The following is a 13,908-nucleotide window of genomic DNA, read 5'->3' as shown; positions in this document are numbered from 1 at the left end:
GTTGCGAGATGCCGAGGCGTTTGTTCATCGGATAGGTAGGTTACGTTCTGCACTGTGTATTGCTTGGAAATACGTACTACATCGCTGCAAATTGCAACTGTCATGTTGTGGGGTTCGAGCCCGTGTCTTGATCTGGCCGCGTACAACGACGTCGGCGACGGACATTTAAATATATTAATCGTGAGCGCCGGCGATACTCGCCACTTGCTGCAAACGCTGGCAAAACGGTACAGACATTCGTACAAAAAGATCAGCATTTATGTGTACGAACCGGTCGTCGACATGTACGCCAGACAAATACAGCAAATAGCGTTGGCTCTTGAACCGATCGATCGGATTAGCTTATCGTACAAGGTATTCAATTTTTCGCAATTCCCTCAAATATTAGGGATTTTATTAATATTAAGAAAAAATTAATTATAATAAATACATTATAGGCGTCCACTTAAATACATATTGTATAAAATATCTGTAACAATAGATAGTTTATGTAGTTGAGCTATAATTATAAACAAAAGCTAATTTAAAAAAAAACAACAATAGGTAGGTAATTAAAAGATTTTAAGATTTGAGTCCTGAAAGGACCATCTAAAAATGAACAATTATAAAATAACAGTTTTTACATTAATGGTCTGAAAAGGATAATTCAAACAGTTTAAAATTAAAAAAACAAATATTTTTTTCCTTTATAATGACTAAAAAAGAAAATAAGACTATTAGAAAGAAAAACCATTGATAAAATGTCTTATTGATTTAGTATATTGTAATAATATTGATACGGTAAAAAAAACATAATTGTTTTGAATTAGATATAGGTAATAGCAGTGACTTACTTACTTACTTATGATTTTAGAGTATTAAAATACTTTAAATTATATATTTATAGTAATTAAGTTACTTTTTTTAGGTCACCATTAATATAAGAACATATTTACATATATACTAATAAAACTAATAAAACAAGTATATTATAAATTATACCATTTAGAGATATAAGAAATTATAACTATTATACCTTGTATGTTAAATTTATACTCCTATCTTTTTGACTAGCATACATATTTATAATGTTATCATAAAATGGTTCAGTTTCTTTAAGTTTTTGAACCAAAGGCTTTTCAATTGACAGTATTGCAAGAGAACTCAAATGTTGTTTGGAAATATTATTTCGCAAATATTTTTTGATTTTCTTGAGACAAGAAAAATGTCTTTCAATTGACACACTAGTTGACGGTATGGTTAAAATAAGAGCAAATAGTTTATGCGTTTCAGGTAAAACATCTCTTAGTGAAACATGTTCAAAAATTTTTAACAAGTCATAAATGTGTTCTAGACTTTGATATTTTACATCATTATACAAAACCTCCAATTCCACTTTTAACTTTTTTACATCATTAAATAAATGTGAGTAAGTGAATTTCAATTCATTAAAAGCATTTTCTGGAAATTGACTAGAATATTGTTTAAATTTAGTTACATCAGCGAGTTGTAAAAAAAGTAATTTATTTGAATCTTGAAATCTGATATTTAATTGCATTAGAATATTATCAATAATTTCAAAAAATAACATTTTAAAAATTGATTGATTGTTCGAGTCATTTTTTGTAGCTTTAGGAGGTTTTGTGAGTAAACCAGCTTTATCAAAAAAAATTAAAAATTCAGACTCAGTCCTTTTTTTATTTATTAGATCACATGTCAAACTAATTTTTTTCATGCAATACTCTAAATCAAACGACATATTTTGGAGTATATTAAATAAATTGTCAGTAAATGTGAATATATCACTAAATATCAATGCTAAAAAAGCAAATTCAAAAGATTTTACGTTTTTTAAATGACCGATAGCACCACAAATTGACTCAGATGATGATTTTGGATCTTTGCTAATGAAATCAAAAACTTTTATAAACCCAGACCATTCATTAACTAATATATGCAAAATTTTTGACTGTGAGGACCATCTAGTTTGGGCGAATTGAGGGATTGGTTTCCCTACAATATTATCTACAACATTAATACGTGATGTAGAATTGTGAAAATATGTAGCTATACCACTTAAATTAGCAAAAAATATCCGACATTTAACATTAATACTACAACCTTGTTTCAATAATAAATTTAATTTATGGGCTAAGCAATGCGTAAATAAAGCATGAGGCGCAACCTCTTTAACCCTATCCTGTAAGTCAGTTAAATTCCCTGACATCACACATGGCCCATCATAACATAAGGCAACTAACTTATTTTCTATATCAAATTCATGTAAAACAGAGTAAATTAAATTAAATAAATCTTGAGCCGAGTGATCTTCACTAACATTATGAAAACCTAGGAAACGCTCGACCAATTCAGATTTATCTGTAACATATCTTACAATAATTGAATAATGTGTTTTTTGAGAAATATTTTTAGTGTAATCAATTTGAATAGAATAAAATGTACATTGTCTAATTTCTCTTTTAATTTGATTAACTAAAAATTCAGAAATACATGAAATTAAATCATTTTGTATGGACTTTGACGAACCTGGAAATGTGTTTTTCATACTTTTATAATGATTTTGTATTTCTTGAGAGCACCAAATAATATGCATATCAAATAACTCTCTAAAATTCCCTTTATTTAATGAATCACTGCTTTCATCATGACCTCTAAATGCCAACTCTTGTTTTCCCAAAAATAAAACCAAATCAATTAAGTGCTCCATAAACAAACGGTTCAATCTAACGTTTTCATTATAATTTTTTTTAAAAAAATTATCAATCAAATTACCATGTCCATTAATAACATCAACTACAGTAAAACAATTTTTTTCTATGTTTTTCAACCCTAAATAATTATGAATATGTTCTCTGGAAGACTCGTGGATTTTAAGAGCTCTAGACAAATTTTTTAAATCACAATACCCAACAGTATTCCATACAGACTTTGTTTGACTTATTAACAAACACGGCCAACAAAACAATTTTTGGGCGTAATGACTTCCGCACAACCATGAGTGTAGCTGATATAAATTTGCATTAAATGATCTACAGAATACCTTATTATGTTTTTTGTCGGGAGATAAAACTGACAAAACAGGAATAGGTCTACCTACTTTAAGTAAATCGTTTTTATTAACTGACTTCCAACTTAGAAATGGCGTTTCCAATAACATAACAATTGGGTCTGTAACTGGATTCATGACGAAAACTTAATTCTGATTTTTGTTGAATGTTCTTGAATTCATTAACAAATCAAATCAATCAATTAAACTTTGACATTTATGACATACGACTATACGAGTAAATAAGAGTAATAAATAATAAGTAAAAAATTATAAGCCATACAGAACAAATTAATCAAGAAAATATAAGAAAATTTAAGAAACATTACATATTATGTAGGTATACACTATACATTTTAGTGCAATCTGACGATTGAAACAGATAACATCAAGATTACACTATAGCAATATAACAAAATAAAATTACATAAATCCAATGGTTGTCATTGGTGGTTGGTGAGAGACGACAAAAAGTGTCGCCTCTGGTTCATATTTTGCGCATGCGTATTTAATAATATTACACACGAGTTTGGTGACTGGTGAGTGCCACAGCAGGCTGCTGGCTGGCGCTATCGGGCGTGGGTGCCGCCGCCCGGTGGTCAGTGCTCAGTAAGTTGTAGCACAGAACAATAATTTGTATAGTTGTAGTTACTCGGCTTTGGTTATAGATAATAATAAATGATAATAGACGTGAACACTGAGCGGACTCCAGACAGATAGCAACAAGTTTAAATGCCTAATTTTTGTATGATAGATTTTTTAGTAAATAATATATTCTATGATTATCTATCTATAGTACAATTATTTTACTACAACCCTTATTACTGTACCTTTACGATCTAAGGCATTTGCTCACCCCTTATTAGCTTCATTGTTCATAATCTAAGGTACTAGTGCCGTAGCTAGGGGGGGGGCAATTAAGGGCTTAAGCCCTCCTCCCCTCCTCCGAAATAACAAAATTATTATATACTGTGACAACTTAGCCCTAGCAATAAAATATTGTAGCCCCCTTGCTGAAAAAAAATCTCAACTACATCCCTGTAAGGTACAAACTTAAGTCTAAAATGATGGTCGAGTAGGGGACTTTTAGTCATTGCCCGATATAATTCCTGCATTTCTAATCTGTCTAATTTACATGCTTAAACTTAATGCTTCATAATTGATTTTTTTTTTCCAAAATAAAACGGTAAATCAGTCAAAAATGATTCAGTTTTAACTACATTGATGAGGTAAGTGTATTAAATTAGCATTTTTTACTTCAGAAATGTGCGTGAGGTACCTTACTTGCTTCACCACCAATTACCAAAGCCACAATTGAATTCAACATTAAATTTTATTTTTTTTTATTTTTTATTGTTGAGAACTTGAAATATTATACATTCTAATAAAATTAATAATGATCATGTTAATATTAAAATAGGGACATGGAGTAATAAATTATAAATACATATGTCACAGAAGATAACACTGTACCTAATAAACAAAACGGCTGTCTACTAATATACGGTCTACAATAATTAATTATATTACAGAGTATGTGGTATACAAATCAAAATACATAACATATTTTAAATATATAATTTCTAATAAATATACACTATACAGTTATACAAAATATAATAATTCAACAAATTTGTATATTTTTCAATTTTAAATATTAATATTTTAATAACATTTTCAGGTACGTACTTGGATGGAACTTTATGGCAATACCCTTGTAAAGCCAAATACAAACAGTTATCTAATCAAAAAATCAGCTCAACTTATAGATATCATTACTGACGAAACAGCTAGACAGCACTGTTTGCCCATTGTGCAATTAGATGCACTTAAATACAAAGAAAGGGACACTATTGAAACCATATTCAAATATTGGAAAAATAATAATGGTTTCAACATTTCAACAATGTGGGATAAGAGAGTACGAAACCATTTGGGCACAAGGTATGATCACCGGAACAATGTGTTTGATTGGGATTTACATATGACTCTTCATTATATTGATGGAGGTAACAGAATCACAAATCAGGAGTACACATATTGGCGTGACACTGGTGTAGCTTACACATTCTTAGAGACGGATTGTACTGAACCTAATTATACATTTGCATTAGCCCTATTGAAAGATGGGGACAAAATAACTGCAATGAACTATTTTGGAGACATTATAAATGGTCCTTTTCCATCTTTTGGCTTAGACTGCGAAGACAATGATATGTTGAAGATGGGTAATATGAAACCACTAAAACGTTCTGTGGACCTGACTGAGAGAAATTTAACACGAATGTTCTATGAAATAGAAAACCAAAAGCCTTACAAGCACAAAGGTAAGACTGATAATCTCGGAGTAATTATAACTGAACTACCGAATGTGAAGATCCAAAATGTACAAACTACATCACCTCAAGTAAAAGTTATGTCGGAACATTACCCTAGTATTAATGCTAGTGACGTGGAGATCCACTTTATTCCTCGCACAGCTATGACAGATTACCCTACATTTGATAGATATAAGAAGTTTTTTGATATAATGTATTGTGGTCATATGTATCTTGAAAAAATTAACTTTCATATAACATCTATGATTAAAGATGGAGGCATAGTTTTAATGGAAACTCGAAAATTTATTGTTAATTATAAGGAGAAGCAACACGATGAATTCAAACAGAAATTAATAGATTTAATGAAAAACTGTAAATGTGTGTCATCGGAGGATATTGATGTAGTTAAGAATGCTGTAATTAAATTTAATAAGCAGCATTGAGTTATAATAATAGTATTTTATTTTTAACAATAAATAAGCTGACATTAATTTCTGAATCTATAATCCACAAAATAGTAAGATAAAATACTTTGTTACCAGAATTTTGGTTTATATTTAATTTTCAAAGCTTGAAAAATACTACTGAAAATTATTATAATACTATCAAAGTTTCGAGTAGTGTTTTATTGTTTGATAGCTTTTGGTTCTTCCTTGTTGGTCACTCCAGAAAGTAGACTCTTGATGCGTGCTATAGCTCTACCAGGATTCAAACCCTAAAATAAACATTTTATAATTAAAAATATAAATATAAATTCAAGTATGCGTATACAGACCTTAGGGCATGTCTTGGTACAATTCATAATTGTGTGACAACGAAAAACTGAAAAAGGATCTCTCATTTTATCTAAACGTTCAGCTGTAGCTTTATCTCTCGAATCAATAATCCAACGATATGCCTTAAATTAAAAAATGTAATTATTGATTAATTTTTTTATGTTGTACAACATAAACACAATAATAGAATTTCTTCATGACCAATAACCAATGGGTAATTGTGAGTATATTTACAAGAAATTAAAAAAATTAGTGTAGGTTCACATTTCCTGTAGGCAATAAAATGAATGTTATGAAACATTTTTATGTTAACAAATTTTATTGAGAAACAATATGTTTATAACTATAAATTAATGTTTAAAATATTAAACTGGACATAATAAACACCCTCCAAGTCTTAAGGAATCTATTAATATGACTTTTATTGAAAAAGGTCAAGAGCCTCTAGCTAACAAAAAGACAAGCATCCATTTTTTATGTATATAGATTAGTTGTAAACCAATATTAACCCTTATTATTCTAGGTATCAATATTTTGAACTTCATTGCGTTTTGTTCTACCACCCACATAAAAATGATGAACAAATACTACTATTATGTGAAACAAAATAAATACTTAAATAGAATATGCATTTTATCAGTGAAAATCTAAGGATTGCGTCCCAAGGAGCCATGGCCAGATGTAGCCGCCTAGCCGGTTTACTTTATTTTAAAAAGGTCATAGAACCTGGATTAATTGGGTAAATATCTTGATTTGCATTTGTACAAAAGTTGAGAACCACTGCACTAATATATATATATAGTAGATGTATATCAATCAGAATAATAGTGGAAGAGGATAGTAGAATCCTATTTAAGGACTAGTTTACTAGAAGGATAGATGTGTTATCCATTCAAATATCTCACATTTAATTTAACAATTTTTATATGTATTTACAACAATAGCATGATCTTAATACAACTTCATTAGTTGTACACAAGTAAACATAAATAAATTTAAACAAATACATTTTAAAATAAAAGCCCACCATTCTAATTTTAAATGCACACTTGTTGAAAATTAAGAAACTAATTAAATGCAGTTTATATTACTACAGAATCTTCCTGTTTTTTCTTGATATAGTATTTCTCAGCAAGTTAATAGGATATTTTTAAATTGTATTACAGACTGATGATATTTATTACACAATTGATAATAATTCAAACTATTGTTGTTTCTTAATCAGTACGTTTATTATATCTATTCGGCTTTACATTAATTATTGTAAAATTAGCACCTCCAAAAAATTATAATTCAGTAAACGTTGTTTGAAGAAATAATTTTCTCAAGTTTAAAGAGTGTTTCATTATTTGTGTTTTCTAAAGTAGATAAAGGATCCACCCACAGAACATAATATACATTTAATAATATTATAAAAAATTAGTTATTAATTATTACAATACATTACTAATGACATTTCAATTTTCTAGAATATAGTTGATACCTAATGGTGTTTCTTTTTATAAATTTGCAATTTTGATTCGACGGTACCAATTATAATACATATATATAAGCAATGGCAGACTAAAGGACTCAATTTTAACGCAGCTGCGTCAACTTTTCAAAGAGGGTGGTGCCACCCTGTGACTATGGAGCAGAATTACATGCTAAGACTCAACCTCTTGGCTTTTTCGTCCATATTTTATTTACATCATAAATTTGTTATAAGTAATTGTGGTGATGGTGGTAAATACTTAATTATAGAAATGTGTCATTTAAAATTTAAGTTCAGTCCGCCACTGTAATAATAGATAGATTTATTCTAATGTATTAAAAGTAGAAAAGTGGGCGAGCAAAATATGATATTATATTATACAAGTAATGTATTTTAAAGGTATTAGAACAAGAAGTGTGGGGACTGAGCCCCCCACGAGTCTGTTTCTTTAAATATGTAAAGCCCCCACATGTCAAAAACTGAAGTTGTGCTTATGCATACATATACAAATAAATAAGTGTATATTAATGATGGTCACAATAATTCACTAGTTCATACTCAATAAAATAATTTAAATACAATTATACCTGCATAAGAACTGCCGGTCCAAGATATTTCTCAGAGTTCCACCAGTATGAAGGGCATGATGTGGAACAACATGCGCACAAAATACATTCATACAAACCATCCTAAAATATATAATATATATTAGATTAAAAACATATTTAAATATAGCGGTGATAAATCACTTACAAGCTTCTCTCTATCGTATGTATGTTGCAAATGTTCTTTTTTGTCGGTTGGTGTTACATCAGTATGTAACCATGGTTCAATAGAAGCGTACTGTTTGTAAAACAATTTCATGTCTGGCACTAAGTCCTTGACAACATACATATGAGGCAATGGATATATTTTCAATGGCTTTGACAAATCAGTATTGACACCGCTATAACATAATATACATAAATTACACGATTATAAAATAAAACAACTCGTACAATTCAAAAACAAAGATTACAAACCTAATACAGGCTAATGTATTGACTCCTCCAATGTTCATAGCACAAGAACCACAAATACCTTCACGACAAGAACGTCTAAATGTCAATGTTGAATCTTCAGAGTTCTTGATTTTAATCAATACATCCAAAACCATAGGTCCACAACTGCAAGTACAAATATGGTTCATTTGAATTCACATTATTTAAATGATACAGTACTTACGAACTCAGATCAACCTTGTAATCTTGCATTTTTGGCTTAACTTCGGGAGTTTCCGGATTCCATCTATATACTTGGACAGTTTTGATTCTTGGCGTTTTATCTACAGCAGCCCCATCACTAGCTGCTAAAGCACTTGATATATGAATCTGCTTAATTTGCTGCAAATAAATTACTTACAAGGTGAAATTACACAATATTACATAATAATAGTTACAAAAACAATTGTACTGACCTGTGTGAAGGGTTGTTTTAGTAAACGCATGGCAGACGTTTCCACAATGCCTAACCCAGCCATAATGTTAATCAAAATTATAAATTCAACAAAACTATTTGTTTTCAGAAGAGGTAAAAGGAATAGAACAACTATGACAATTTCAGGCTCAGGAGTTGGTTGGGAATTGCAACTTGGGACATAGAAAAGAGGTTTTCTGATTAGAAACATATGATTAATGATTATAATTGTTGATAATTGTTGTTATTTAAAATCCAGTGTAGCCATTTTGTCTGTCGTACATTTCTATGTTATCAGCTTATCACTATTACTATTGTTCAGTTCGGTGATATAACTTTTGCTTTTCGACTTACTTCCAAAAACAATTCTCATTCTTATGAGAAAAAGAAAACGTACATAAATAAATAAATATTATCTGCCTACACACTATTTCAACTTAGTCCGCTCATAACCGCGGCTAGACGTTAGGTCATAGACTCATAGACAAAATATAATGAATTACACGTTTATAACTTCACTAGCTCATGAGTAGGTAGTTGTAATTATATTAATTCCTACCTTAGAGTTATATAACTTCTACTCCAAAGTACTGGATTAGTTCAGACACATTAATACATTATCGCTGTGCTTCAGATCTTTTGAAGCCAGTTTTTCACGACTACATATTTACGTCTGTCCAAGACTGTCGTCGTTCTTGTATGGATCACAATGGAGCCAAGTTAATTTAGTACCATTGATTCAAATATTATATTACTCAGGAATTATGAAATCAATGTTAGAACTTACTAATGTAGTATTGTAGTCTAGTAGTGTCTTCTTGTCGCTCATAATCTCTGTATTAAATAATTATAATTAAACTTTATCTATTAATACTTAAACATTGATCTTCAAAAAGTCTTGCCGTTTTTAGTTGTAAATTTATACAGGCTGATCAATTAAGTGTCTACACTCATAATTTCAAAAAGTTACAACATTGTTGAAAAATTTTTTTGCATATTTAATGCAATTGCAAAACAGCGTTTTCTGAAAAAAATACTTTTTACTATTTTTTATTGCTATCGTTTTTTTAAGTTTTTTACATTTTTAAGTGACACTATGCATTTTTTATTTCATGTACCGAAATATAATATTATTTAGAATATTTTGATCCACAGAGACCAAATTTCAGATAAGCAGTTCGTTAGTTATAACTTGAAAGCATTTAAAATTTAGATGGCAGAGGCGAGTGGTACAAGGGTACCCCACAAAATGTTGTCTCGCCTACTCCACTAATCAGTATTTAAATTCTTATAAAATTAATAATAAGTTATAACAAATGAACTACTTCTCCAAAATTTGACTTTTACACATTGGAAATTGAAATAATTTGAAATATTCTACTATGGAATATGAAATAAAAACTGTATGATGACGTTCAATAAATTAAGACTTAAAAAGAAAATACATAGTAAATAATATTTTTTTTTTTTCAGAAATGTTATTTTGAAACTACAGTCGAATCCGCTTTATTGGGACACATCGTTTGCATGTTATTTTGTCCCAATAAAGCGGTTGTCCCAATAATCAGAAATACAAAAATGAACATACATATATACATTTTTTGAAAATATTTTATTATTGACTTTATTTGAATTTTTTATTACATTACAAACAGAAAAACACGGTATATAACTTAGTTATTTATAAATTGTTATATCAAATTATATAAAAAAATATTTTTCAAAATAATGAGTGTATACCATTCTAACTTATGGTGTAGACACTTAAATGGATCACCAGCGCTGGTATAAGGTATTAGCTAGGGTATATCATTAAACTAAATTTAATAAATTATAATTTTGAAGACCCGGAACTGCTAATAAAAATTAATTTTAGAATGAATATAAGAATATATTTTTAACTTCGAATAAAGTATCTAGTACGACACCACGACAAAATCTATAAGCCATAGGTATATATTATTGTACATAGTGGTTATATTTTAAGATATTTGGACGTTTCTCCCCTGAAGGTCAATTTATATTTTTTTATAAGTAAACCTAGTGTATTTACTATTTAGGACCGTTGAACAATTTATGTTTCGGAAGCCGGGTGGAATAGTAAATGTACATCACTATAGTGATAGTGCGTATTCATTGAAGCTCTATAGATGAGCAACTGTTGCAAGTGCATCTATTAACATTTTGAATTATATAGAAAAGGAAGTTTCCTTATTAATGACAATATGTTAAAAAAGTTGAATGATTTGAAACGAAATATTTTACTTTCGAAGGATTATATAAAAAATATATATTATTTCAGAAACGTAATTACTAATTAACTGAAAATTAAAATTAAAACTATTTACTACTATTCACCGTAATCTGATTTATCCAAAACATTTCGGATACCTATCTTTATTTTTTACAGGCAGTGGAAATTTAACATCCTTAAATCCTTGTAACACGATACTTAACCGGGCCTAGCTTATAATCGTTTTTCGAATCCAAACATTCTGTCATTGTTGTCGAATTTATGTAATAAATAATAATAATACAACGTAATATTATGGCGTTGCGCCGATGACGCGGGTTGAATGAACAGCGGCGAGTCAAGAGACAAGACCCAAAAAACTCAAGTACTCAACTCTCTGTATCCTGTCCTGCTGCAGTGTCCATTTATACTATTACAACAACAGTTGGTTGTTATTCAATATCATAGGTACTAGTGGGTAACGTCATTATTAAACACAATACGGATAAAGTATGAGAAATACTTTCTGTTGAATACAATATAAACATTCTACACTACAACGTCTACAACGATATGACTATGGCAACGTGATAATGACTCATGTTGTTTCCATTTGTAATTAATAATTATAAACAAATTAGTACCGACCTCGGTACCTACAAAGTTGCGAATTCAAAAATATTTTCTACGTGTATGTATAAAATAAGATAGGTAGAACAATCAGACTTCTGTAGAAGAAATAACTAATAAGAATAAAAGTTGAAATCCTTATAATAAGAATTTGTTAATGACTAATGTTTGACTAATGTTCGCAAATTTGCAATAGGTACACTATTAACCTTTGAAGTTTATTACAGAACAATTATTATTGAGAAAAGTTTAAACTTAGATCTACGCTTCTAAATTCTAATTATTATGATTTTTTACCATGATTTATTGGATTAAAGGATCCTACAAAATGAAAGTTGATTTTGTTTTGTTAATGTTGTAAAAACTTCTGACTTGATCACCATATTATCAGTCTTCATCAGCGTGCATTTCTTCATTATTGCAACCCTCGCGCAGTTTCGTCAACTATAGCTTTATTCTTTTCTTCTATCCTTATATTTTAATGATTTGTTTTGATACTTTTTCCTACTCTCATTTTACAATAGGTTGAACCAATTTTCGCCAAAAATATTGTATTTTATAATGTACGTCATTGTAAGTATAAAATATAATAATATTCATCAAATGTTTCAAGTATCCGTGAATAATAATATTTGAAATATTCAATTCAATCGACTACGACTCAGGGAGTATTATCTGATCATGCTTACAAACTCGGTCTTAACAATTCCTTTCTCTGAACACTATACATTTAAATTAAAGCATTTGTAATCTCCCTCACATCATAGCGTCCTAGCGGTTTTCCATGCTAATCCATTAATCTTGTATTCTTGTTTAATTCCCTAAAAACCCTCAACATTCCTTTCGACCTTCCTTCCTTCCTCGAGCATTCCTTAACATTACCAATACTGAATCTGCCTTTAAAATTGTAATTTAATTTATTTTAGAAGCTGGTTTTATAATTTAATTTATTTGTTTTTATTCTATCTTGTATTTTATAGTGGTTGAGATATGATATATAGGTAGTTATGCTGTATGGCAACTTTAATAATAAAACAAATAATCTGAACCATCAACTTTTCAAGTGATTGTCCAGAAACAACACTATGACAACGCCTATATGTAATTTTCCGTCTCCCCTGGTATAATTTTCAAATTTTGGATACATAAATAATATAATATAAAAAAGTTATGAGATATAAAAGGATGTCAGTGAACGCGACTCCTGCCTCTCTTTATCTAAAGCCGCTTCACTACAGCTATATAGGTACTATAATAACATATACGTATATAAATATATAATATATAATATCTTCCTTTGTACATACGGAAACTATTTTATAATTTTACATGTTTACGACGGCCGACATATACATGTAAATTTGATAACGATGTTTAAAGGGAACTTTGAAGTACTTTGATCGCTCCTCGGGCACTGCTTAACTTTTATATTTTAACTACACTGAATTAAAAAATGTATTTAGAAATTTAATATGCAACGGACTACGGTATATATTATATCTAGGATTATGTATTGTTATACAAGTTACAATAGTACAATACAAATGCAATTTAGAAATTACACAACTAATTCAATATAATATTATATATTATAGTCCTACAAGTCTCTAAAAAATATAATATAATAAAAAAATCAAGTTCAAGCAGGAGTAGCTAGGATAGGGTTGCCATTCGTCCCGATTTCGCCGGGACACTACCGGTTTTTACTACAGAGTCCCGATATTTTTCATTTCCCGGCCGGGACATGCAGGATAAGTACCGGTTTCTTAAAATAAGATTTAAACAATACACATATTAGTAAATAAGTAAGACCACTCTGTTTTAAACTAAAAATTGTGTACTTAATTAATTTTTTTAGATAATTTAAAATTATATTTATGAATAAGATAATAATAATACTATTATTACATTTTGTGCTATTTCTAATTTTAGACTTTCTTATTTATTATAAATTATAATATAATAAAAATATT

General features: G+C 29.2%; 2 protein-coding genes across 2 annotated transcripts; one reads left to right on the top strand and one right to left on the bottom strand.

Moving 5' to 3' along the window:
- Positions 1-79: 79 nt before the first annotated feature.
- On the top strand, positions 80-5,940 carry LOC111041244 (dynein assembly factor 3, axonemal homolog). The gene is made up of 2 exons (XM_022325467.1): positions 80-354; positions 4,728-5,940. Exons 1-2 carry the CDS (start codon positions 103-105, stop codon positions 5,808-5,810), a joined length of 1,335 nt encoding a protein of 444 aa, XP_022181159.1. The 5' UTR covers positions 80-102; the 3' UTR covers positions 5,811-5,940.
- Positions 5,811-9,263, bottom strand: LOC111041260 (succinate dehydrogenase [ubiquinone] iron-sulfur subunit-like). The gene is made up of 7 exons (XM_022325494.1): positions 9,074-9,263; positions 8,842-8,999; positions 8,640-8,783; positions 8,371-8,563; positions 8,205-8,306; positions 6,143-6,265; positions 5,811-6,082 (listed from the first exon to the last, which is right to left on the bottom strand). Exons 1-7 carry the CDS (start codon positions 9,134-9,136, stop codon positions 5,993-5,995), a joined length of 873 nt encoding a protein of 290 aa, XP_022181186.1. The 5' UTR covers positions 9,137-9,263; the 3' UTR covers positions 5,811-5,992.
- Positions 9,264-13,908: the final 4,645 nt, after the last annotated feature.

Source organism: Myzus persicae, unplaced genomic scaffold, assembly GCF_001856785.1.
Source record: "Myzus persicae strain clone G006 unplaced genomic scaffold, MPER_G0061.0, whole genome shotgun sequence".
Lineage (NCBI taxonomy): Eukaryota > Metazoa > Arthropoda > Insecta > Hemiptera > Aphididae > Myzus > Myzus persicae.
This window is presented reverse-complemented; position numbering and strand designations above follow the sequence as displayed.